We start from the raw sequence: 26,432 nt of genomic DNA on the forward strand, positions 1-26,432 counted from the left end.
CAAATCCGCAGTGTGAAACACCAGGACTAGGTGTGAAGCAACACGTCATGGTTTGATTACATTAGTGAGTTGTATCAGTGTTTGTGTGGGACAATAAATAAAAGCAGATCACAAAAAGTTATGTGGGTGGAATCGCTGATTCCCAATTTCCCAGAAGCTCTTAGTAAGAGCTGTACAAGTAGTAGCCATCTGGGTATAGAGCAAGTCCAAAACAGACAAAATTGGCAATAGAATGGTTTGGACGGGTAGAAACTGAATGTGGCTACACTGCATAACAGACAAATCTTTTTACCACTCAACATAAACAGTAGGTGGTATCTATCAGATCACATGACTGCAGCTGAGCTGACAGGCATTTTTCAACAAACATCAAGAGGGGACTTTGTCCAATAAGAACCCTGAATATTGCCCTCTCTGAATCGCTTGCAACAGTGAGGAGGATTTGGTGAAGACTGACATTGGACAAACATTTCTGATTTATGTAAAAACCTGAAACAAGCACATTGTGTAGGTAATATTTTATTAAACCTGTTAAATAGAATAAGCACTTCTCTCATCAAAATGTTGTAATGGACATCAGTTTGACCATTTCTGATTATCAAGGTGTTATTTGATTCCTTTTGAAAACAAAGTACATTTTTGATTATTAGAATACAAAAGTCACAGGAAAAAACATTTTTTTAATCAGAGCAAGCCTCATGGGAACATTGTGACCCTTGTGGCCTGTTAAACAACTGGATGAGCCAAGGTTGACGTTCCAAAAAACGAATATAGGATTGTGTTGAGGTCATGGATGGAAATGCACATCATAAAAGTGCAGAAGAGCACAGACACCCTTGTGAGCAGAGTAGACTGTCTTGAAGGTTGACCAAGAACAGGAGTGAAAACGTTGGCAACAGGTGTTATGGTGTAAGAGATAAGTATCCCATTCAGGATAACAAGGTACATACAAAACCGGGGTAGGTAACAAATGCCTCCCCCAAAATACATGATCAGGAGTTAGTTTAAAATCACAAATTAATATATATATATTTTTTTTTATAAATGGCTTTTTCTTGCCATTCTTTTTCTTACACTGCCAATTTGTGATTACATATAAGGCATACTTATTACAATACAAAAGTCTATTGTTTATTGACTTTGACGTTTTGTTCCTATGCTGACTAGTCTATGTTATGGACAAAAAAAGAGTCCAAACACATTGCTTGCTTAATGTCTGAGTGGGTTTCATCATGATACATAACATAAAATCAACCTTTTCTTTAAATTAGGCCTACATCACACAAACTGATTATTTCTATCAATATTTTAATATTTTGGCAACCATGGTTTAGGGTTATTCAAAAGAAATATAAACAACAATATTAAACCATTGATTAATTGTAAAATAATAATCTTAAAATGTGATCTATGAGAATAGCTTGATAATGGAGCTCCTTATTGTGCAGTAGGATTTGACCATGTGACCTCAGCACACAGCAGTAACAGGTTGAAGAATCACATCGTGACTCTGCCATCCCTCTCGACAAGCCTTAAGCTTGTCCGCATTGAGAAGATGCACGAACACTGTCAAATGAAAAGGTCTTGTGTAGGTATACATTTTTTTCTACATTTTAAAAAAGGTGAGAGAAAGCATTACCTCTTTAGAAAGACATGGCAAACAGACTTACATTTTTATTTATTTTTATCTATGAATACTGCATAGTTATTCAATGCATCTGGTGCATGTTGTGATCTAATGCCAGGGAGATAATGATGATAGGTGTGGGCGTGTGAAATGTCAGTCAGTCTTTTTGGTTGGTAGGTATGCATCTATTTGGAAAGGGCAAACACTACAATAGAGCCATGTTAGGCTCCACCTTCCTGAGCAGTTCCTCTGATCCATTCTTTTGTACAGAATATTGACCTAGTCAAGGATAAGAATCTTCTTCATAATTTAAGATCTATAGATAAATGCTAAAAGTCAATCAAGTGTTTCGTTGCCCCGTACGGTAGATCTATCCTTGACTGAGTGATATAACAACACACTACAGTAGAGAAGACGAGCAAAGTGCTCTCAGTTTGAGGCTCATATAACTACTGTCTTAGCGCTCCCCTCTCTCTCTCCGTTGTAAAAGGACGTTTTGAGGACCTCACCACTTGCCTCTTCAGCAGGTCTAGCCTCCATCCCACGAGGGGAGGAGCTGAGAGAGGCTCAGGATACAGGCAACAGGCTTTAGGAATAGGACACCTTCAGCAAAAGTCAACAGCAGAGTCTATATCTAGCTGAGCCAGCTCGTTATACATTAGCTCCTATGCTAGCAGCCTGATGGCCCCGTTCTCTGAACCCAGCAGCAGGAGCCTCTTGGTGGGCAGCACAGCCAGGCTGGTGAGGGTCCCACGGAAGTTCTCAGAGCTAAGCTTGGTGCTGCTGGCCGGGCTGGCAGAGATGTTCATCATGGAGTACACCCCTATCTTGTTGGCCACGGTGCCCGCCACAATCTCTGCCCCGTACAGGTCAAAGGCATGGACCGGGTCGGAGGGAGACTTGTACTGGTGGAGGGGCTTGTGCTCCAGGTCCTTCCACACGGTCAGAGTGTGGTCAGTGGACGAACTGATGATCAGATTTCCCCCAGCAGCCTGCAAAATACACAGGAGACCACAGTCAGAGACCAGAGTAACAGGGCATTGTGTGTACACTCACAAACACATACCCACGCTCACATAACTGGATGACAAAGAGCACTTGTATGTTCATATTCTTTGCCTGGACATTACTATCACCAGTGGTATCGAGGTGTGTTAGATTGAGGAGTGGCACCGTTTCCAGCCAAAAGCGCACCTCAAACATGGGAGTATTGACAGAGTAAACCATAAATATTACAGCAATGAGGAGTCTGGGTCATTTCTGGATGGACCAGTGAGACTCAGTATAGCCTTTCTAATGAGTAACTCCTGTCCATATTTACATGAACTTGAGCCTCTAAAGCCAGAGACACAATCCTTGACCCCACCAATCAGGGTTAAATCAAGTTTGCTCAGCACTAGTGCTTTGTTGACTGCTTCTGAACAAACCATCTGGGAACAACTGTCACTTCACTCATGTTAAAATGTCACCACCACCAATATGGAACAGCAGAATAAAACAGCTAGCAGCAACTCTGCCTCTCATTTATATCAGCTGACTGACTGATCAACATTTCAGAGCCCTAAATACTCCCCTGAGAGGAACATGTGAAGGACTGACTGGCCAGAGAAAGTGGCTGCGTCTGAAATGGCATCCTATTCCCTGTATAGTGCACTACTTTTGACCAGGGCCCAAAGGGAGAGAATAGAGTACCATTTGGGACTAGCAGCAGAAACATGTTGATGGGAAAAGGCCCATAACGTAACAAAGCCCTGCGGGCCAAATAACTGACTGTGTGAGAGAGTGGGAGCAGTCAGTGCTGCGAGGCAAGGTTCACTTTATATCCCCCAATATCCTTTCTTTATGCCGCTGGTCAAATCCAATAGCTAACCACAGTAAAGAATAATCACTATCCAACAGGAACATGAATCTGTACTCATTTGAAACCACTGCTCTAGTAATAGTCACTGTGAAATTACCAATACACACACACCTACACCTACCTTAATCTGCAGGATGTCTCCCTCGTGAGCGGGCCAGCCTCTCAGCACCAGGCCTGTGCGTGCGTCTAGCAGCACGATGAAGCCAGAGGAGAAGCCTGCAGCCACGGTACGCCCCCCAGGGCTCACGGCCAGGTAGCGGATCAGGCCGGCACTCACGTTGTTGTACGCCAACCGGAACTCATGCTGCCCGGTTGGGGGGGGACACAGGGAGAGCCATAGACAATATAAGCATAAGTGTATAAATTATAAGAGTGTTCTATTTTTATGGGAAGAGCATTGTCTCTGGCATATCAGGCAGGCCAAGAATAGACAGAGAAGAAGCAATAGGCAAAAGCTATTCTATTACATTACACTGATGGGATAGAAAGGTCGAAAATCATGGTCCCGTCCCAAATGGCACCCTATCCCCTACATAGTGCACTACTTTTGACCAGACCACTAGATTAACATAAAAAGGATGGAGACTAAACAGGGGAGTGAGCAGGGTAGTTCTCCTCTAGCTGGGTTTGGTAGGTACCTGCAGGCCTGGTTTGCGTGGGTCGATGAAGCGGAGGACAGAGTCTGCACTGCCAAACACCACACTACAGTGAGGAGCAGGCATGGTGGTCACTGCTGTGATGGGGTTCTTCCCATCCAGGGCCTCATAGGAGCGGATCTGTTTACCTGGACACACACAGGGAGAGGAGAGCTTTATTTCCCAATACTGTATGTTCTGAAGCATTCACATTTTATTTACCTAATTTCTTATTATTAATTCTAATTCAATATGTAGTGGTATTAAAATAAAATCACTCAGTTAAATGAAAAACATTCTGTGTACTCCAACAGAACAGAAGCAGAGACTCAACTTAACACGTCTCCTCCCCACTGACCTGTGAACTGGTCCCAGAGGTGCACGGTGCCGTCACAGCTGACTACCTCCTGCAGCGCCTCCAGTTGGCCAACATAGAACACAGACTTCTTATGATCTGTGTAGGTCAGCCTTGGCTCCACCTCCCGCGTCCCATCGCCATGGTTATAGAGGGGCCACAGCTTCACCGTCTTGTCCTTGCTGCCAGACAAGAAGTAGTCCTCTCCAGCCAGCGGTGCCAAACACTTAGCCGTGCCCGAATGGCCCAGGAAGCTCTGCAGGCGGATCTGGTGGAAGTGGAAGTGGGGATCCTGCTGGTTGAGACCAATCTCATACTGCCAGTAGGCCAGCCAGTTGCCCTGCAGGGAGCGGCCGCTGCGAGGGAGCTCCTGCTTCAGAGCGCTGTCCTCGGGGGTAGGACCCACCACCCAGGAGGAGGAGGAGGAGGAGGGGCCCAGGGATGGAGTGGTGAAGGTGGAGGCAGACGTGATGACAGGCTGAGTATGACTAGGCCGGGGGTGGCCCCAGTTGTCTAACGAGCCCAGGTTGGGGCTCCCACCCCCCGGCTCAGAGTCCCGGGCCACCTGGATGCGGTTGCCCACCAGATGGCTGCCAAAGGTGCCTGACTCTGGGAGGGTGTCTGAGCCCAGGGGGGTGGAAGAGTTGTAGGGGGCAGGGAAGGGGCTGCGGCCCACATGGCGTCCCAGACCAGGGGAGGGGCCCATGGAGGAGGTGGTGGGGGGCATCTCTACCCTGTCCTTGGACCCTGCTGGGGGGTTGGCATCCGGACTGCCAGGGCTCACCCTGGAGTGGTAGGACTGGGCCAACCTCCAGACCAGCTCGTGGTTGGAAACCAGCTTACGGATCGCTACATCGCCTGGGAGGGCCAAAGGACACAATGCTTTGAGAACCATCAAGGACATGTAAGGAACATGTCGAATTCAGATTTTAAGATGGATTGTATGCATTTATAAACTGGTGTGTGTGCTGCACATGCGTCTGTGTGTGTGTGTCTGCCTGTCTTTGTATGTGTCTGCCTGTCTCTGTGTGTGTCTGTCTGCCTGTGTGTGTGTGTGTGTGTGTCTCACCTATGAGGCAGTAGAAGGGGATGTAGGAGGCGTAAGCCATCTCAGGGTTAAACACGGCCTGCAGTTCCTCCAGAACCCCCAGCTCACACGTCACCTCTGACCCATCTGGCGTACGCACGTCCAGCAGGATGTATTCTCCCACCTCCCTGCGGGGGGCACTGTCCATCTACACCACACAGAGGAGAGGACAGAACAGGTCAATGGAATGAAATAATAAAAATCTCACCATTTAACATATGTTAAAACATTTAGCTCACATATCAAAACTGCTATATTTGAATTTCCTGGCTTTTAACCAGCCAAACTTCACTTAAACATTTTTGTGTTTAATATATACAGTGTCAGGCCTGTGTTTACCTGTCCCTGTAGGTACTGCAGCAGGGAGAAGACAGTGAAGAAGCGTTTCAGGGTTTCTACCATGTGTTGCTGCACCATCTCCCTGCCGATGCGCAGACAGATGAGAGCCATCAGGCTGAGGGTCTTCAGACACACAGCCGAACGTGTCTGCACTCCACTGGGGAACCTGAGGACAGAACACAGAGTGGCAGATTCAATAGAACCCTGTTTCACATTATGACTATTTCAACTCAATGTAACACTATGTCAATTTATGTGAGAAAATGTTTCCTTGCATATGTTTCAGTCTCCAAGGTATGATGCTACACAGAACAAAAATATAAACGCAAAATGTAAACTGTTGGTTCCATGTTTCATGAACTGAAATAAAAGATTCCAGAATTTTCCATACATTTCTAAAATGTTGTGCACAAATGTGTTTACATCCCTGTTAGTGAGCATTTCTCTTTTGTCAAGATAATCCATCTACCTGGTGTGGCATATCAAGAAGTTGGTTAAACAGCATTATCATTACATAGGTGCACCTTGTGCTGAGGACACTAAAAGGCCACAAAAATGTGCAGTTGTGTCACACAACACAATACCACAGATGTCTCAAGTTGAGGGAGCATGCAATTGGCATGCCGAGCTTTTGCCAGATAATTGAATGTTCATTTCTCTACCATAAGCCGCCTCCAACGTCGTTTTAGAGAATTTGGCAATATGTCCAACCGGCCTCACAACCGCAGACCACGTGTAACCACGCCAGCCCAGAACCTCCACATCCTGTTTCTCCACCTGCGAGATCGTTTGAGACCAGCCACCCGGACAGCTGATGAAACTGTGGGTTTGCACAACCGAAGAATTTCTGCACAAACTGTCAAACTGTCTCAGGGAAGCTCATCGTATGCTCGTCATCCTCACCAGGGTCTTGACCTGACCGCAGTTTGACATCGTAACCGACTTCTGTGGGCAAACGCTCACCATCGATGGCCACTGGCACGCTGGAGAAGTGCGCTCTTCACGGATGAATCCCGGTTTCAACTGTACCGGGCAGATGGCAGACAGTGTGTATGGCATCGTGTGGGTGAGTGGTTTGCTGATGTCAACGTTGTGAACAGAGTGTCCCATGATGGCGGTGGGGTTATCGTATGAGCAGGCATAAACTCCTGACACATTGCATTTTATCAATGGCAATTTTAAGATACCGTGATGAGATCCTGAGGCCCATTGTCGTGCCATTCATCTGCCGCCATCACCTCATGTTTCAGCATGATAATGCACAGTCCCTTGTCACAAGGATCTGTACACAATTCCTGGAAGCTGAAAATGTCCCAGTTCTACCATGACTTGCATACTCACCAGACATGTTACCCATTGAGCATGTTTGGGATGCTCTGGATCGACGTGTACGACAGAGTGTTACAGTTACCGCCAATATCCAGCACCTTCGCACAGCCATTGAAGAGGAGTGGGACAACATTCCACAATCAGCAACCTGATCAACTCTATGCGAAGGTGATGTGTCGCGCTGCATGAGGCAAATGGTGGTCACACCAGATACTGACTGGTTCTGATCGCGCTGTCGCGTTGCATGAGGCAAATGGTGGTCACACCAGATACTGACTGGTTCTGATCCACGCCCCTATCTTTTTTTTTTTTTTTTAGGTGATCTGTATTCCCAGTCATGTGAAATCCATAGATTAGGGCCTAATCAATTCATTTCAATTGACTGATTTCATTATATGAACTGTAACTCAGTAAAATCTTTGAAATTGTTGCATGTTGAGTTTACATTTTTGTTCAGTTAACCTTCTGGTAAACAAATGGAAACTACAGTAAAAACTGCCTTTAGAGTGTGTTGTGTTGTGAGGTGCATTAGGTTTCCCCATCCTGGGCTAGGTGACCAGTTCCAATAGGGTTAGTTGTTCAGCCTGATCACTAGAAATATACTTCGATTTCAGACATTTGAAAAGATCCCTGGAACTTTATACAGTGCATTCGGAAGGTATTCAGACCCCTTGTCTTTATCCACATTTTGTTACGTTACAGCCTTATTCTAAAATTGATTAAATTGTTTTTTCCCCCCTCAATCAATCTACACACAATACACCATAATGACAAAGCAAAAGCAGTTTATTTTTTTGAAAGATCACATTTACTTAAGTATTCAGACCCTTTACTCAGTACTTTGTTGAAGCACCTTTGGCAGCGATTACAGCCTCGAGTCTTCTTGGGTATGACGCTACAAGCTTGGCACACCTATATTTGGGGAGTTTCTCCCATTCTTCTCTGCAGATCCTCTCAAGCTCTGTCAGGTTGGATAGGGAGCTTCGCTGCACAGCTATTTTCAGGTCTCTCCGAAGATGTTCGTTCGGGTACAAGCCTGGGCTCTGGCTGGGCCGCTCAAGGACATTCAGAGACTTGTCCCGAAGCCACTCCTGCGTAGTCTTGGTTGTGTGCTTAGGGTCGTTGTCCTGTTGGAAGGGGAACTCTCGCCCCAGTCTGAGGTCCTGAGCGCTCTGGAGCAGGTTTTCGTCAAGGATCTCTCTGTACTTTGCGCCGTTCATCTTTCCCTCAATCCTGACTAGTCTCCCAGTCCCTGCTGCTGAAAAACATCCCCACAGCATGATGCTGCTGCCACCACCATGCTTCACCGTAGGGATGGTGCCAGGTTTCCTCCAGATGTGATGCTTCGCATTCAGGCCAAAGAGTTACGTCTTGGTTTCATCAGACCAGAGAATCTTGTTTCTCATGGTCTAAGAGTCTTTAGGTGCCTTACGGCAAACTCCAAGCGGGCTGTCATGTGCCTTTTATTGAGGAGTGGCTTCAGTCTGGCCACTCTACCATAAAGGCCTGATTGGTGGAGTGCTGCAGAGATGGTTGTCCTTCTGGAAGGTTCTCCTATCTCCACAGAGGAACTCTGGAGCTCTGTCAGAATGACCATCGGGTTCTTGGTCACCTCCCTGACCAAGGCCCTTCTCCCTCGATTGCTCAGTTTGGCCGGGCGGCCAGCTCTAGTAAGAGTATTGGTGTTTCCAAACTTCTTCCATTTAAGAATGATGGAGGCCACTGTGTTATTGGGGACCTTCAATGCTGCAGAAATGTTTTGGTACCCTTCCCCAGATCTGTGCTTCGACACAATCCTGTCTCTGAGCTCTACGGACAATTCCTTCGACCTCATGGCTTGGTTTTTGCTCTGACATGCACTGTCAACTGTGGGACCTTATGTAGACAGGTGTGTGCCTATCCAAATCATGTCCAATCAATTGAATTCACCACAGGTGGAGTCCAATCAAGTTGTAGAAACATCTCAAGGATGATCAATGGAAACAGGATGCACCTGACCTCAATTTCGAGTCACATAGCAAAGGGTCTGAATACTTATGTAAATAAGGTATATTTTTCATTTTTAATACATTTGCAAAAATGTCTAAAAACCTCTTTGTTTTGTCATTATGGGATATTGTGTGTAGATTGATGAGGATTTTGTTGTTGTTTTAATTCATTTTAGAATAAAGCTGTAAGCTAACAAATGTGGAAATAGTCAAGGGGTCTGAATACTTTCCGAATGCACTGTATATGCCTTCCTCAGCGCTCACAAAAAACAAAAAAGCGATTGCCCAGCACCGGGCGCGAACTCGTGATGCTCCAAGCCAGAGCACACTGCTTAGACCACTGCGCCACCGCAGTTCACAATGCTCTAGCAAGCCGTGAGAATACTTGATACTTGATGGTAATAGCATGTCGTTTTTTATTATTTTGTTTTAAGCCTTCCCCAAACCATAGCCCTAACCTTAACCACTCGGAAATAATACCTAAACTTAACCCTGTGACCACGTGGAATTAATGCATAAAAAATAGAGACTTCATCCAGAATACGTCGAATTCCGAAGGGAAACTATGAGATCTTGTTGAGTTGTTAGTATGTGTATGTGTGAGGGTGCGTTAGGTTTACCCACCCCATCCTGGGTGAGGTGAGCAGGTCCAGCAGGGGCAGCAGAACGTCCTGGTTGATCTTCATCAGCATGTCCATGAGGGTGGAGTCTGACAGGAACACAATGATCTTCTGGGTCAGAACCACGGCTCCCAGCAGACCTGCCTCCTTACGGGTGTTCAGACGACACGACACAGGGGGAGACACCTGGTGGGGGGAACACACCACACAAGGTTAACATACCATACAGGGTTACAACTCTCAGAGCCAAAAGAGGAATGACCTCCAGTAGTGAAACTGTGTAGAGCCTTCAGGAAATTCTCATGTCTATTACCATACAAAGCTAAGTATATGACATAGGTTGCGTCTCAAATGGCACCGGGCCCTGGTCAAAAATAGTAAACTATATAGGAAATAGGGAGCCATTTGGGATGCAACCATAGCGAGGGCAATGAAATAAAAGACAGTATTACCAGGTATCCAATGTAGGGCAGGTACTGGTAGGTGAGTACAGGCTCTCCATAGAGGTGTGCGATGTAGATGAGACAGTCCAGAACTGGTCCTGCTGTCTGGTCTCCTACCACAGGCTTCTTCTCATACACACTGCCCATCCCAACACTCTCCAGGCTGCTCTCCTCCGACGCCACCGGAGCCACAAACTGGTGCTTCTCAGGGCCTGGTTGGTTAGAGGGAGATGAGAGAGAGCGCATATACTGACATTTCCATTTCCAACAGTAGGCACTATAAAATGACACATACAGTAAGGGAAAAAAGTATTTGATCCCCTGCTGATTTTGTACGTTTGCCCACTGACAAATAAATTACCAGTCTATAATTTTAATGGTAGGTTTATTTGAACAGTGAGAGACAGAATAACAACAACATAAATCCAGAAAAACGCATGTCAAAAATGTTATAAATTGATTTGCATTTTAATGAGGGAAATAAGTATTTGACCCCTCTGCAAAACATGACTTAGTACTTGGTGGCAAAACCCTTGTTGGCAATCACAGAGGTCAGACGTTTCTTGTAGCTGGCCACCAGGTTTGCACACATCTCAGGAGGGATTTTGTCCCACTCCTCTTTGCAGATCTTCTCCAAGTCATTAAGGTATCGAGGCTGACGTTTGGCAACTCAAACCTTCAGCTCCCTCCACAGATTTTCTATGGGATTAAGGTCTGGAGACTGGCTAGGCCACTCCAGGACCTTAATGTGCTTCTTCTTGAGCCACTCCTTTGTTGCCTTGGCCGTGTGTTTTGGGTCGTTGTCATGCTGGAATACCCATCCACGACCCATTTTCAAATGCCCTGGCTGAGGGAAGGAGGTTCTCACCCAAGATTTGACGGTACATGGCCCCGTCCATCATCCCTTTGATGCGGTGAAGCTGTCCTGTCCCCTTAGCAGAAAAACACCCCCAAAGCATAATGTTTCCACCTCCATGTTTGACGGTGGGGATGGTGTTCTTGGGGGTCATAGGCAGCATTCCTCCTCCTCCAAACACGGCGAGTTGAGTTGATGCCAAAGAGCTCCATTTTGGTCTCATCTGACCACAACACTTTCACCCAGTTCTCCTCTGAATCATTCAGATGTTCATTGGCAAACTTCAGACGGGCATGTATATGTGCTTTCTTGAGCAGGGGGACCTTGCGGGCGCTGCAGGATTTCAGTCCTTCACGGCGTAGTGTGTTACCAATTGTTTTCTTGGTGACTATGGTCCCAGCTGCCTTGAGATCATTGACAAGATCCTCCCGTGTAGTTCTGGGCTGATTCCTCACCATTCTCATGATCATTGCAACTCCACGAGGTGAGATCTTGCATGGAGCCCCAGGCCGAGGGAGATTGACAGTTCTTTTGTGTTTCTTCCATTTGAGAATAATCGCACCAACTGTTGTCACCTTCTCACCAAGCTGCTTGGCGATGGTCTTGTAGCCCATTCCAGCCTTGTGTAGGTCTACAATCTTGTCCCTGACATCCTTGGAGAGCTCTTTGGTCTTGGCCATGGTGGAGAGTATGGAATCTGATTGATTGATTGCTTCTGTGGACAGGTGTCTTTTATACAGGTAACAAGCTGAGATTAGGAGCACTCCCTTTAAGAGTGTGCTCCTAATCTCAGCTCGTTACCTGTATAAAAGACACCTGGGAGCCAGAAATCTTTCTGATTGAGAGGGGGTCAAATACTTATTTCCCTCATTAAAATGCAAATCAATTTCTAACATTTTTGACATGCGTTTTTCTGGATTTTGTTGTTGTTATTCTGTCGCTCACTGTTCAAATAAACCTACCATTAAAATTATAGACTGATAATTTCTTTGTCAGTGGGCAAACGTACATAATCAGCAGGGGATCAAATACTTTTTTCCCCTCACTGTATAATCTCTGATTTAATAGGGATATCTTAATTTAATAGGATCTCTGTGGTATGCACAGTCAAATTTATTTTGAAGTGTGAACTGGCAGATGGTGTCACATTTCAACCAGGACAATAGTGTGGTGACTTGGTGTTTTCTGTAATATAGTATGTATGAACCGTTACAGCAAACTCTTTCAGTATTTGAAAATCCTGTCCTTTCAGTGCCGACTATCCATCAGTTACTCACCAATGTAGCAGGTGGTGAGCAGCCGGAGCAGATTCCTGGCCACATATCGAGATGTCACAGTGGGTCCAAGCTTTGCAGACAGCCATCTAACTGTCTTGCAGACAGTGTCTGTAGGGAGAAATCAATTAGCAGTGTTATACAGTCAACACAACAATGACAACTGATATTCTCAGCACCCAAAACCAAATCTCTCGCTAATCGATTTGGGTTCTAGGGTAAAATGCTTTCCAATCTCTCTTAACAAAATCCCCGCCCCCTCTGCCAAAGCCCATCCCCAGTGGGGGGTGAGACATCAAACACATTGAGCAACTACAACTTGAAATCTGCTGCAATGCCTGTTCATGTGGGGGTAAAGTTCAGTTCAGCACTCATTTGTCCTAGCCTGGGTAGAAGTCTGTTTGTGCAAACATTCCACTCCAAACATTGTTTGGCATTAGACCGAGTACAAGGAGTGTAATGTTAGCTAAAAACAGGTCTGGATTTCAGGCTACATTTATCCAGGGCAAAGTCCAGCACTGTAGCATTCAACTTGGTCTTTTCTGGATGTGTGTATAAAGAAGACAATTTCACCCAGTAGACTACTGTAGAGATTTAATGACGAGGCATTGTTTAAGAATGAAGGGTGCTGCTGTAACTCTGCTGGTGTTGCTGGTCTGTCTGTCTGGGGTATGGGCTCTGGGGGATAGTGGAGGGAGGGTCAAAGGGAGTGAAACTATCAGCACTGACATCTGGACTGAGCTGAGATCGCTGAGAAACATGGTGGTGGAACAGACAGTGGTGCTGAGAAACATGGAGGCCAAATTGAGGGACAGTGAGAAACAGATGGAGGAGATGAAGAGAGACTTATGTCATCATAGGACATTGACGAAAACCAACTCAAACCAAAGGTGCTTATCATCCACATAGTGTGCATGTGTATGACACATCTACTGTAGTCAAGGAGTGACGTGAGAAAACATACAACTTTCACAACAGTTGAAGATGTTAATATAATATATAGTAGAATGGCCAGAATTAGTGACTAAATCAATGGATGCCTGAGGGGAAAAAAGTGGTCAAAAATCAGGGAAATTGCATCGCGTTAGCTAGGCTGGATTCTGTGCAAGAATTAAGGCTACTGGCTAGCTGACGTCTCACTTTCCCGTTGAACTCGTCATCTTTCTTCTCGAATCCGCAGGACATAAAACAAACAATACAGAGGTAAGAAGGATATACATTTTTAGACATAACATGTAGTATTTTCATATTTTAGTAAACGCTTTCATATTAAATTTGAAATTCCTGTTCTTTTTAGAAGATTTCGCACAAAAACAAGCGTATCGCTGTGAAATGTCAACGGAGCACTGAGCGTATAGCAAGCGTTTTATTTTCAAAGCCTTTTACATTTAATTCAGATTGTGTCATGCTAATTTATATTTTTGTGACCCGCGGAAATAACTTTGAAGACAACGACCACAAAATGCAAAATCCTCAAAAGGTTGTTACGAGAAACCTGCACCGCAATCAACAGAGCTAGGATATAATGTTAATGATATGTTAGAGCAAGACCCCACTGAATGATTCAGAACATGAATAATCATATTTTTCTAGGTAAAATGTATTTTATAAACATAAGGAAGTGAAACTTCATCACCAAAGTGTTTTTTCACCCACAGTGAGTTTACGGTCAGTCCGAAAACATTTTTTCTCCACACAAACAGCAGAGATTATTTTATTGGAACTCTTGTTAAAGTTGAAAACATGAACAATGGAACATTAGGCCTATTTAACGTCATTAAAGAGACCGACTTTGGGGTGATATTATAGTAAGACTACTTTTGGGGTGATGTTATAGTGAAAGGATCTGTAGTAACATTCTAGGCATTCATACGCCAGATATTTGCTACAAACATTGAAGGGCAGGGTATATTTCAGACTGCGACATTGGGATGTGGGAGGTCTTCCAAGTGCACTTTAGAGCAAATTGGCCTAATTGTTTCTCAATGTTTAATGTTTTCTTCCTTGGTATTTTAGCCTTGGAGACCAGAATGACAACCATGAGAGCCAGGTGTGGAATCTGAAGACAGAGAATGCAGGTAAAACAGATGTGAACTTAACACCAATTTTACGAAAACAATTGTAACTATTGTTCAATAAATCCTGTTCAACATGATCCTGTTCTCTCCTGTGTCCGCTGCGCAGGCAGACACAAGGTGGCATTCTACACCTCTTTGTCTAACTCGGGAGCAATGTATTTCGGACCCTTCAACACTGAAACCACATTGGTCTACAAAACCGTCATCACAAACACTGGCACAGCCTACAACACAACTACAGGTAGCGTCTTCAGTGCTTACACACCAACCTACATGTCCACAGCAGTGGAGGCTGTTGAGGGGAGGATGGCTCATAATAATGGCTGGAAAGGAGCAAATGGAATGGCATCAAATAACATGGACACCATGTGTTTGATGTATTTGATACCGTTCCACTCAAGCCATTACCATGAGTCCGTCCTCCCCAATGAAGGTGCCACCAACCTCCTGTGGTCCACAGTGGCCAGCTACAGACACTGAGTCCAACATCACTGGCTGGCTGCTCCAGTGTCTATAAGAGATAGACATTGTTGAGCTCTCCCCATTTTCCCCTCTGAAACAGGTATCTTCACAGCACCAGTGAAAGGAGTCTACTACTTCAGATTCACTGCCATGGACCGCCGGGGCTCTGCTTTACTGGGTGTAAACTTGTATAAAGGTGTCGAGAATGTGATGCACAATGGCATCTACAATCTTCACAGTGGCAACAACGAGCCCATTTCCAACGCGGTGGTTCTCGAATTGTACGTGGGGGACGTGGTGTACATGCGTCTCCCTGCGGGCTATGGACTCTATGATGATTCCAGTCACTACACCACATTCAGTGGCTTCCTGCTCTTCCCTATGTGAAGGGAGTGCCATGAACGCTGTATGATTTAGACTACGGCCATAACCGACAGCTTCTCTGTATACTGTCATAACTTGTAACTCTATACTGTCTAATGACTGTCTAATCAAGACACTGTACTTTGTTTTATTTCTTCAGCAAAAAACAAAGATCATATGATAAGCGCATATTAAGTTTCTAAACCTAATAATAAAAAATGCAATCAGCAATTATTATCTTTTCCTGTTATGAATTGTGAACAGAATGGGCTCTGTAATTCAGAGAAATTCTAACAGATCAATAGCATTTTGTTCTGGGTTCTGGAACTCAGAGCAGAGCAGAATTCTAGAATCAGATTGCAGGAGGGACATGAGTGGTTGGGTGCTGATATCCTCTCACTCTATCCGACCATTCTCTCTCACACTATCACTTACAGTTGTGTCAGATAGGCCTATTACACAATACAGACTCTGCTAAACTCACATCTACCCACACGCTCTCATTCACACACACACACACACACACACACACACACACACACACACACACACACACACACACACACACACACACACACACAGTGGTTATGGTATGTTAGTAGAATCTCACCTAGAAGGATCTTGTGCTCTTTCTCCTCAGAGTCCTCTGACGGGTCATGCTCTCCCTCCTCCTCCTCTCCCACCATGTCTTTCTGTGCGTTCTCCAGCTCCATGCCATTGACAAACTCTCCCTCCAGGGTGGCCACGGTCTCCTCTGTGCAGCCAGATAGAGTCAGTTCTAGGTTGGGACCACTGCCCTCCCCTGTCCCGCTCTCCTTCCCCTCCTCAGTCTCCTCCTCCAGCTCCCCTCCCTCCTCTCCCTCGCTGGCCTGCTTCAGGTCCTGGCTGCTGTCAGCTGACTTCAGACTGGCTCGGTCCCGAGTGGAGTCGGCGTCTCCGATAGAGACCTCGCTAGTGCTGCTCTTGTCGCTCAGTTTCCCCACGCTCAAAGACTCCTGGTCCTGCTCGTTGCCTCCTGCTGCTGAGTTCTGGCTCTGCAGTTTCCCCCCAGCAGCTCCCCCTGTTCCATTGTTGACGTAGAAGCCATTCTGGAAATCCTCCCCCTCTGAGAGGAACACCTGGTCGTTGAGGCTGATACCTGAGGAGTAGTCCACCAGCCCTGGGTCTCCCCCCACCCCTACACCCCCAGCCCCTCCACTGCCTCCTCCTACCTTCCCACTCACAGAGCCTGAGGACGGCCTGCCTTCCTGGTAGTCCTCCTCCTCCTCTCCGAGGTCACATGCCCCTCCCCTCAGGCCTTTGCTGGCCTCCCATTGGGGCTCAGATCCCGAGCTGCAGCTCTCAAAGCCAGAGATGATCTGGAGCACGTGTGGCAGGAGGCTGGACAGGAAGGCCTGCAGGCCCAGTCTGACGATCAGCTGCAGAACAAAGCAGTCTGTGTAGAGGTAGAAGCGACCTCTGAGGCACCGCGGGTTCTCATACACACTGACCAGGGGCTTCAGGAGATACTTGGCTGCGTTTCTGGGCCCAAGTACCCTAGAGATGGGCTCAAACAGGTACCAGGCAGCATACACAGCAGTGGACTCCTCTAGCATGAGCGCCAGCACAAAGGGCAGGAGGATCTCCAGCCCCTCAGCTGTGATGACTCCCTGTAACAGTGTCTCCAGCTGCTGCCATAGGTGGAAGACCACATCGCGACCTTGAAGGCTGCAGGTGGTCTCCATCTTGGAATGGTAGGAGTAGATGAAATGGTGGAGGGCAGGGAAATAGGTGGGGAAAGGCAAAGGGGAGAGGATGGGGCTCAGTAACTGACAGGGGTTTGGGGGAGGGAGACCCTCATAAATGGGGTCGTATTTAAAAAGAAGAGGTCGAGGACAACATGGTTTCTCTACTTTGGCTTTGAAGGAGTGCTGGCGTAGCTGTAGCAGTGTCTCCAGAGCGTGATGCAATGGCAGGGGCACGTCACGCAGGCTGGCCGAACATAGATTAATCACAGCCTGGAAGCGCTCACTCAGGGGGGTGCCTGGTTTCACGCCCCGCAGTTTAGACGAGTAGAAGATCTCTGCTATGAGGACGCCCAGAGCCTGCATGTCCCTCTGGTAGAGTTCTGCTAGCAAGGGGAGACATTGTGGAGCTCCTGTCCTCTCCTTCCTGGAGTCAGATTGGTGCCAGACTTGTGCATGCAGGCTCTTCACCAAGAAGTTGTTCAGTTTCTCCAGCTCTTCCAGAGGTTGAAGGGGGCTGAAGCCCTCAGGCAGGGTGATCTTGAAGTCCTCTGTGTTGGTGGCACCACTCACACTCCCCTCTCCGTGCTTCTTGTTTATGGGGCCTGCTCTCTGTAGCATGGCACTGCGTATGCCAGAGCCCAGGGCGCTGGTGGCATTACCTGCTGTCCCCTCCCCAGGCAAAGAGCTGGGAGACTGGGACACCACCATGGCTGGGTGCTCTCCTCCAGTCTTCCCCCCAGACCTTGCGGTGCTGATGAGAGGTAGAGGGATAGAGGAGGTAGTGGAGGTGCCAATGGCGGCCCCTCCACTGAGTGAGTCCAGAGCCTCCATACCTTGTTCTAGCTCTTCATCTCGGTCCACCATGGTCCAGCCACTGGACTCACACCCCGTGGCCTCTGGGACCATTCCGTCCACCACGGCATCTAGCGGTGGGATCTGTAGAGGAGGCACGTTGAGAGTGGCGGGGCCCAGGAGAGGGGGTTCAGGTAGCGAGTACTGGTAAGGTGCAAGGCGGGGTGGGTGGGGCTGGTCAAACAGCTGGACTACTCCGTAGCTGGTCAGATGGGTGTGGTTGTCCACCAGGTGCAGGCACACGTTCTTGGCCTTGATGGCTTCTTTACCAGACAGCTTGTAGCCGAACGTCAGGTCTATCCAGTAGTGCAGCTGCTGAGACACCTCTCGGCTCTCCAGGAGGCATCTGTGCACCTCGATGAACTCCTCACAGGAGTTACACCATGGGGGAACTTCCAGATCCGGCATGTCAGGGTGGATGGAGCGGAATATGGAGGGATCTGTGTAGAACTCTGGGATACATTCATCCGGGGTCCAGCTCTGGATGCGTTCCATACTGGCTGGGTATTCGTTCGGTTCCCACTGAGACCTGACATGGCTGCACAGCACTGACTTGGGTGTCTGCCGGGCCCTGTAGACGTAGTAGGTGATGTCTGACAACACGTCTGAGATGTGATGGGGCACGTGTAGGTGTTCAGACTGCCCTGAACCACCGGCGCCTACAGACCCACCCAGACCCAGGTCTCCTATAATACTGACTGCCCCACCTCCGTTAGCCACCGCTGCTGCAAGGGCCTCTTTGGTCATCTCATAGGTAAAGTCCAGCTGCTTGTCTCCTTTATTCAGCCTGAACTTGGACCGCCTGAGGTCCCGGAACCTCCCATATGGCACAGTGAAGTCCACCACCCAGGGCAGGACCGGGTGGTAGTTAGGGTCTCCCTCCCGCCGTCCAGCTAACCTGTTCAGCTCCATCAGGTAGCGGAAGTTGCTGACTCTACCATGGACCCAGTCCAGGACCAAGGACTTGAGCTCATCAAAACAATCTCTACACAGCCTCTTATCACAGTCACGGTTCACACCTTGGCCCTGGTCCCTCGCCTTGATGCTTCTTGGCACTTGTCCCTCAGTAACATAGCCGTCAGCCTCTCTGTCCTCCCCCAGAGCTTCATAATGGGCCAGGGTGACCTTGAGGCGGCTGCAGAGCTGCTCGTCCACCGCTATGTCCTGCAGGGAGAGCTCTCCACAGGACAGCCCTGACGCCTGACAGGCCCGCAACGCGATTAGTAACTGGTAGAGGATGAACAGCACTTTGGCATGGCTGTTGGCCAGCTTGGCTGGGCTGTAGGTGACGATGTCGTGGAGTGAGTACTGGGTGTAGGGGAGAACCACGTAGAGCATCTCTGCTGACTCCAGTAGGCACTCAGCAGGGAGGACGTTAGGACACAGTTGGTCTGAGGGGTGCTTAGAGGAGGAGGAGCTGCTTGGAGAGAATGGGTTGTCTTTGTCCTTGTCTCTGGCAGGGGAGAGGGATGGTGACACGGGGATGGAGACGAACGTAGAGCAGAAGAGCTTCTGCAGCGCTTGGCGCACAGCATCTATGGCTGCTACGTGCATCTGCTCCGTAGCCCCTGCATAGGGCTGCACGTGGCTGTGATGAGCCTCGCACCACAGGTTTCTGTGAAAGGATCAAAACAGATATGAGTACGGTAACGACTCAACCATGTTTTATTACACATATCCATAAATGTATTACATTTTGAGGGCTACATTTTACAATTAATTTATTAGGAGTTTAAAATTTTAACTTATATGTAAATTCTTGAAATAAATGTACAATGCTGTTATTTCACAATTAAAATGGACAAAAAAAAATGTATGTATGCAATTAAAACTGGAAAAATACCTGAAATTACATTGTGATACCCCCTGCATGGTCTTCATGAAAGAATCCTGGGAGACTAGTTGGCAGCCTGGGTCCCTTGCCAGCCTGTAGCTCAGCTTGCTCTTCCTCAGGCCCTGGATGCACACTCGGGTCCAGCCAGGAGGCAGCTTCACCAGGGAGCGCTGGAGGTAGGTGCGAATCTCTGCCTCACTGGCGCTCTCTGAACGGGCACAGCGGATGACCCTCCTCTCCCTTAGGCCCATCACCCAGCGGGTGGGGACCAGGGCCACCAGCTCTTGAGGCCGGGGCCCTGGACCTAGCTGCCGACGATCCACCCCTAGGTCCTTCTCTACAGCTGACACTAGCCACTCCATGGTGACCTACTCTTTCAGGCCTGACAGACAGGAGTGACACACTGTCCTGCTGTCGTCCCACTGGCTCCCTCCTCACTACCAGCACAGAGAATGACTCTCTCTCACCCTTTCATGGAAGGAGGAAGTGCTGACATGTAGGAGCGGGGTTGTGTCTGACAATGTTTCCTGTGAAGACATTTGAAACAGAATATAAATTATCAAGTTGCATTACAATGTTAAACAGAATGTAGGTAAGATGAACCTGGTTTGAATGGTTTAATTAAAATACAAATCTGCATAGAAACAAGACTTTCATTCATTTTACACTAAACTAACGAGTGAGCTTGTCCAGGGGTGGTGCTGCTGACTTGAATGATAGCTAAGCTGCTACTGCTTATTATCTATCCTGTTGCCTATTCACTTTACCCCTACCCATATGTACTGTACATATCTACCTCGTACCCCTGCACATCGACTCGGTACTGGTACTGTATAAAGTTATTGTTACTCATTGTGTATTTATTCCTTGTGTGATCTTCCTCTCTGCATTGTTGGAAAGGCCCGTAAGCATTTCACTGTTAGTCTACACCTGTTGTTTACGAAGCATGTGACAAATACAATTTGATTTGATCAACTTTACTCGTTAGGCTAAGCTCTACTCACGTGACTCTCCTACTGCCTATCCAATGGCTTTTCAAGGAAATAGATAGATCCAGCCAGCTAATCAACACAAGCACAACAAGTGAAAGATGAATGAATATGATGACAGCTGCTAGTTATTATTCCACTTCATCTTCCACTGAGCCATTGGAAAGGCAGTAGTAGAGTCATGTGAGCAGAGCTTAGCCTAACGAGACGGGTCTATCTGCAGACCGCATTTACTACATGCCACGGCCACCATGCATCACTTACTACTGCCACTGAGGCTGCTAGCTAGGACAGGGTTTCCCATTGAGACTGCCAGCTAGCTAGGAAATAATGGTGCAGCCGGAGGAGATGGCTGCTATTGTGTGTTTTTTTTTCGTGTTATTTGTAATTTATTCTGTACATAATGTTTCTGCCACCGTCTCTTATGACCGAAAAGAGCTTCTGGATATCACGACTGCGATTACCCACCTCGTACTGGACAAAGATTTTTACTTCAACGAGTCGGACGCAAAGGATTTTCTTCAGAACCCGACAAGGCCCAAATCCCTGTCATTCGCATGAGAAAGAGAAGGAGATATCGGGGACGTAGGTCGGGGTGCCTTATAAGGATCCGACGGCGAGTGTGTAATCTGCCTCTACCATCAGTCCTATTAGCCAACATACAATCATTGGATAACAAAATAGACAAACTTCGATCACGGATATCCTACCAACGGGACATTAAAAACTGTAATATCTTATGTTTCACCGAGTCGTGGCTGAACAACGACATGGATAACATACAGCTGGCAGGATATACGCTGCATCGGCAAGATAGAACAGCTGCCTCCGGTAAGACAAGGGGTGGAGGTCTGTGTATATTTGTAAACAACAGCTGGTGCACGAAATGTAATATTAAGGAAGTCTCAAGGTTTTACTCGCCTGAGGTAGAGTATCTCATGATAGCTGTAGACCACACTATTTACCAAGAGAGTTTATCTATATTTTTCGTAGCTGTCTATTTACCACCACAAACCAATGCTGGCACCAAGACCGAACTCAATGAGCTGCGTAAGGCCATAAGCAAACAGGAAAACGCTCATCCAGAGGCGGCACTCCTAGTGGCCGGGGACTTTAATGCAGGGAAACTTAAATCTGTTTTTCCTAATTTCTACCAGCATGTTACATGTGCAACAAGAAAAAAATAAATCTAGACACATACAAAGCTCTCCCTCGCCCTCCATTTGCCAAATCTGACCATAATTATATCCTCATGATTCCTGCTTACAAGCAAAAACTAAAGCAGGAAGCACCAGTGACTCGGTCAATAAAGAAGTGGTCAGATGACGCAGATGCTAAGCTACAGGACTGTTTTGCTAGCACAGACTGGAATATGTTCTGGGATTCTTCCGATGGCATTGAGGAGTACACCACATCAGTCACTGGCTTCATCAATAAGTGTATCGATGACGTCGTCCCCACAGTGACCGTACATACCCCAACCAGAAGCCATGGATTACAGGCAACATCCGCACTGAGCTAAAGGGTAGAGCTGCCGCTTTCAAGAAGCGGGACTCTAACTCGGACGCTTATAAGAAATCCCGCTATGCCCTCCGACGAACCATCAAACAGGCAAAGTGTCAATACAGGACTAAGATTGAGTCGTACTACACCGGCTCCGACGCTCGTCGGATGTGGCAGGGCTTGCAAACTATTACAGACTACAAAGGGAAGCACAGCCGGTAGCTGCCCAGTGACACGAGCCTACCAGACGAGCTAAATTACTTCTATGCTCGCTTCGAGGCAAGTAACACTGAAGCATGCATGAGAGCATCAGCTGTTCCGGACAACTGTGTGATCACGCTCTCTGTAGCCGATGTGAGTAAGACCTTTAAACAGGTCAACATTCACAAGGTCAGACGGATTACCAGGACGTGTACTCCGAGCATGCGCTGACCAACTGGCAAGTGTATTCACTGACATTTTCAACCTCTCCCTGACTGAGTCTGTAATACCAACATGTTCCAAGGAGACCACCATAGTCCCTGTGCCCAACAACACTAAGGTAACCTGCCTAAATGACTACCGACCCATAACACTCACGTCTGTAGCCATGAAGTGCTTTGAAAGGCTGATCATGGCTCACAACACCATTATCCCAGAAACCCTAGACCCACTCCAATTTGCATACCGCCCCAACAGATGATACAATCTCTATTGCACTCCACACTGCCCTTTCATACCTGGACAAAATGAATACCTACGTGAGAATGCTATTCATTGACTACAGCTCAGCGTTCAACACCATAGCACCCTCAAAGCTCATCACGAAGCTAAGGACCTTGGGACTAAACACCTTCTGCAACTGGATCCTGAACTTCATGACGGGCCACCCACAGGTGGTAAGGGTAGGTAACAACACATCTGTCACGCTGATCCTCAACACGGGGGCCCCTCAGGGGTGCGTGCTCAGTCCCCTCCGGTACTCCCTGTTCACCCATGACTGCATGGCCAGGCACGACTCCAACACCATCATTAAGTTTGCCGACGACACAACAGTGGTAGGCCTGATCACCGGCAACGATGAGACAGCCTATAGGGAGGAGGTCAGAGACCTGGCCCGGGTGGTGTCAGGATAACAACCTCTCCCTCAACGTGATCAAGACAAAGGAGATGATTGTGGACTACAGGAAAAAGAGGACTGAGCACGTCCCCATTCTCAACGACGGGGCTGTAGTGGAGCAGGTTGAGAGCTTCAAGTTCCTTGGTGTCCACATCACAAACAAACTATCATGGTCCAAACACACCAAGACAGTCGTGAAGAGGGCACGACTATTCCCCCTCAGGAGACTGAAAAGATTTGGCATGGGTCCTCAGATCCTCAAAAAGTTATACAGCTGCACCATCGAGAGCATCCTGACTGGTTGCATCACTGCCTGGTATGGCAACTGCTCGGTATCGAACCGCAAGGCACTACGGAGGGTAGTGCGTACGGCCCAGTACATCACTGGGGCCAAGCTTCCTGCCATCCAGGACCTCTATACCAGGCGGTGTCAGAGGAAGGCCCTAAAAATTGTCAAAGACTCCAGCCACCCTATTCATAGCCTGTTCTCTCTGCTACCGCACGGCAAGCGGTACCGGAGCGCCAAGTCTAGGTCCAAAAGGCTTCTTAACAGCTTCTACCCCCAAGCCATAAGACTCCTGAACAGCTAATCAAATGGCTACCCGGACTATTTGCATTGTTCCCCCACCACCCTCTTTTACGCTTCTGCTACTTTGTTTATTATCTATGCATTGTCATTTTCCCTCTACCTACATGTACATATTACCTCAACTAACCTGTACCCCCGCACATTGACTCTGTACTAATACCCCATGTATATAGCCTCTCTACTGTTATTTTACTGCTGCTCTTTAATTCTTTGTTATTATTATTTTTTACCTACCACTTATTTTTCTTAAAACTGCATTGTTGGTTAAGGGCTTGTAAGTAAGCATTTCACTGTAAGGTTGTATTCGGCGCATGTGACAAATACAATTTGATTTTGACAGGGTTTCCCCATTGAGGCTGCTAGCTAGCTAGGACAGGGTTTCCCAAAGTAGGTCCTGGAGCCCCTCCCTGGGTGCACTTTTAGTTTTTTGCCCTATCACTACACAACTGATTCAAATCACTGACTCATCATCAAGCTTGGATTGTTTGAATCAGCTGTGTAGTGTTAGGGCAAAAAACAAAACGTGCACCCAAAGGGGCCCCAGGACCGAGTTTGGGGAAACACCGAGCTAGGACACTGCCACACAGTGTTATTTGCCCCGCCTGCCGAGCACTGCTTTCCAGCAGTTATTTGAACGTTAAAATCCTTTTTTTCGGCGGTTGGCATCCAACATTGGTACATTACGTTACCGCCACCTACTGTGCTGGAGTGTGGGCCAGACAGAGCTAGCAGCCACAATGGCAGTGGGCGCGGCATGTAGTAACCAGTCTTGCAGATAGACATTATTGAACGAGACTGGTAACAGAGACGGAAGAGGAAGCGAGACACCCCACTCGCTGTTTTTTTGAAAGTTCAATGAAAGTCAAATTAACTAGCTAAGTAGACCAGACCCAGGTGCTATTGCATTAGTGTCTATGGGATACACACCTAGTGAAGTAGACCGGAACGTACCATTTTTTACAATGGTAAACGGCCTGAATGAACTATCTTCATGTATCCACCATCTTTGCTGGTACTAGCAATGTCAGTGTTGTAGCTAGCTAGTGAGCTATCTAGCTAAAAGTCTTATATTTCAGTCTCCGAGTTCTACGAAACTTTATAATAATGCATACACCGAAACTGCAATGCATTCAGCGAGACAGTCACTAGCTAACTGAAAATACACGACATAAAATATTGCGAGCAATTTCCTTAGCTAGCTAGCTGCAAGCTGTCTATCTCGCTAACTTAGCTACCTATTTATCTTACTAGCTAACTTACCTGTGACAGTAACTTAAACAACGTCAGGTTCCATACTGAGTCCTAAATCAACTCGGATTTTCTATTTGAGCAGATGCACAAGTGTACTCACTCTTTCAGAAGCAACTTCGGTGAATTGGCTAGCCAGAAAAGCAGTCAGCCGAGGATGTTTTGAATCCGATAACTCACGTGACCCCCTTCCCTATTCCGTGCGCGCTCATGTGATTCCTTCTTCTTCTTCGATGAGGTTTAACGACGGTTGGCATCCAATAAATGTTGCATTACCACCACCTACTAGACTAGAGTATAACTATCTTATACGTTGCTTGAAAATAAATAAACAAATACCCTACCATCTAACACTACACTCACAAAAATAAATGTAAAAAAACACTCCACTATTTAAATCTATTTAGTCCTACTTCAGGCCAACAGCCTGAAAGGAAAGGCCACCACCACTTAACAAGTCTCTCACACCCAAAATACCTCTCTGCAGCTGCAACCACAACATACATTTTCTGCGCCTTACCGTTCCATCCCTGCAGTACAGTTGATAACCATTGCTATAAATGTAAAAAATCCAATCTTACTGAAACATATCACTTGTTGGTTTATCCCCCTGTACTGGTACAGATCTACTACTCACACCACTCCTCTCAGGATCCCTCCCCCTTGACCCATCTTCCTCTACTTTCTTCACTGCCTCAGCATGACACCTTCTGCACTACTCTAACCCTGGAAACCTCTTCCTGCCTCTCTCACACAGGACACTTCTGATCCCCAGCCCCATGGGCACCCCTACAATTAACACATACCACTACTTTCCCCAATGCTACACATTCCTTTGTCTCATGCCCTTCTGCACACTTCTCACACCAAGGAACATCCCTCCTACACACTGCTGCCACATGCCCGTAAGCTTACATTTACATTTACATTTTAGTCATTTAGCAGACGCTCTTATCCAGAGCGACTTACAGTTAGTGCATACATTATTATTTTATCGAACCCACAACCCTGGCGTTGCAAACGCCATGCTCTACCAACTGAGCTACATCCCCTTGACACCTGTAACAACGTAATGTATTTGGCACAAAAGTACAGGATAACTTATATATCCTAACATCACTGTTGGGCAAAGACTCAACATCAAAGCTCAAAAGATAACGACTCTTCTGTTTCACCACTCACGCCACTCTGTCTGCGTTGCACCAAACGACGAGCATCATAAACACCAGGAATCTTGCCCTTCAGTTGGTCAGCTTTCACATTTACAGCTACCC

The 26,432-nt window shown here is 47.0% G+C and overlaps 2 protein-coding genes across 3 annotated transcripts; one reads left to right on the top strand and one right to left on the bottom strand.

Moving 5' to 3' along the window:
- Positions 1–501: 501 nt before the first annotated feature.
- wdr81 (WD repeat domain 81) lies at positions 502–25,341 on the bottom strand. 2 transcript variants are annotated; one of them, XM_084148245.1, is made up of 12 exons: positions 25,262–25,341; positions 19,740–20,257; positions 15,928–19,511; positions 12,418–12,525; positions 10,294–10,496; positions 9,846–10,027; positions 5,905–6,070; positions 5,548–5,713; positions 4,482–5,336; positions 4,127–4,272; positions 3,610–3,792; positions 502–2,619 (listed from the first exon to the last, which is right to left on the bottom strand). In XM_084148245.1, the coding sequence occupies exons 2-12, from the start codon at positions 20,090–20,092 to the stop codon at positions 2,293–2,295; spliced, it is 6,273 nt and encodes a 2,090-aa protein (XP_084004371.1). In that variant the 5' UTR covers positions 20,093–20,257; positions 25,262–25,341; the 3' UTR covers positions 502–2,292. The 2 variants fall into 2 exon arrangements, with proteins under 2 accessions (XP_084004371.1, XP_084004370.1); XM_084148244.1 differs by lacking the exon at positions 25,262–25,341 and having other exon boundaries at positions 19,740–20,568.
- On the top strand, positions 12,938–15,549 carry LOC311105992 (caprin-2-like). Its single transcript, XM_084148247.1, has 4 exons — positions 12,938–13,304; positions 14,431–14,492; positions 14,599–14,733; positions 15,055–15,549. Exons 1-4 carry the CDS (start codon positions 13,012–13,014, stop codon positions 15,339–15,341), a joined length of 777 nt encoding a protein of 258 aa, XP_084004373.1. The 5' UTR covers positions 12,938–13,011; the 3' UTR covers positions 15,342–15,549.
- Positions 25,342–26,432: the final 1,091 nt, after the last annotated feature.

Source organism: Coregonus lavaretus, assembly GCF_964263955.1.
Source record: "Coregonus lavaretus genome assembly, chromosome: 30".
Taxonomy (NCBI): Eukaryota; Metazoa; Chordata; class Actinopteri; order Salmoniformes; family Salmonidae; genus Coregonus; species Coregonus lavaretus.

Coding starts and splice junctions, on each gene's coding strand:
- LOC311105992 (XM_084148247.1), top strand. CDS start 13,012: ATGACGAGGCATTGTTTAAGAATGAAGGGTGCTGCTGTAACTCTGCTG. Junction 13,305..14,430: donor AAAACCAACTCAAACCAAAG/GTGCTTATCATC, acceptor TTGGTATTTTAG/CCTTGGAGACCAGAATGACA. Junction 14,493..14,598: donor TCTGAAGACAGAGAATGCAG/GTAAAACAGATG, acceptor TCCGCTGCGCAG/GCAGACACAAGGTGGCATTC.
- wdr81 (XM_084148245.1), bottom strand. CDS start 20,092: ATGGAGTGGCTAGTGTCAGCTGTAGAGAAGGACCTAGGGGTGGATCGT. Junction 19,512..19,739: donor GTATCACAATGTAATTTCAG/GTATTTTTCCAG, acceptor ATCCTTTCACAG/AAACCTGTGGTGCGAGGCTC. Junction 3,793..4,126: donor CACGCAAACCAGGCCTGCAG/GTACCTACCAAA, acceptor CCAACCGGGCAG/CATGAGTTCCGGTTGGCGTA.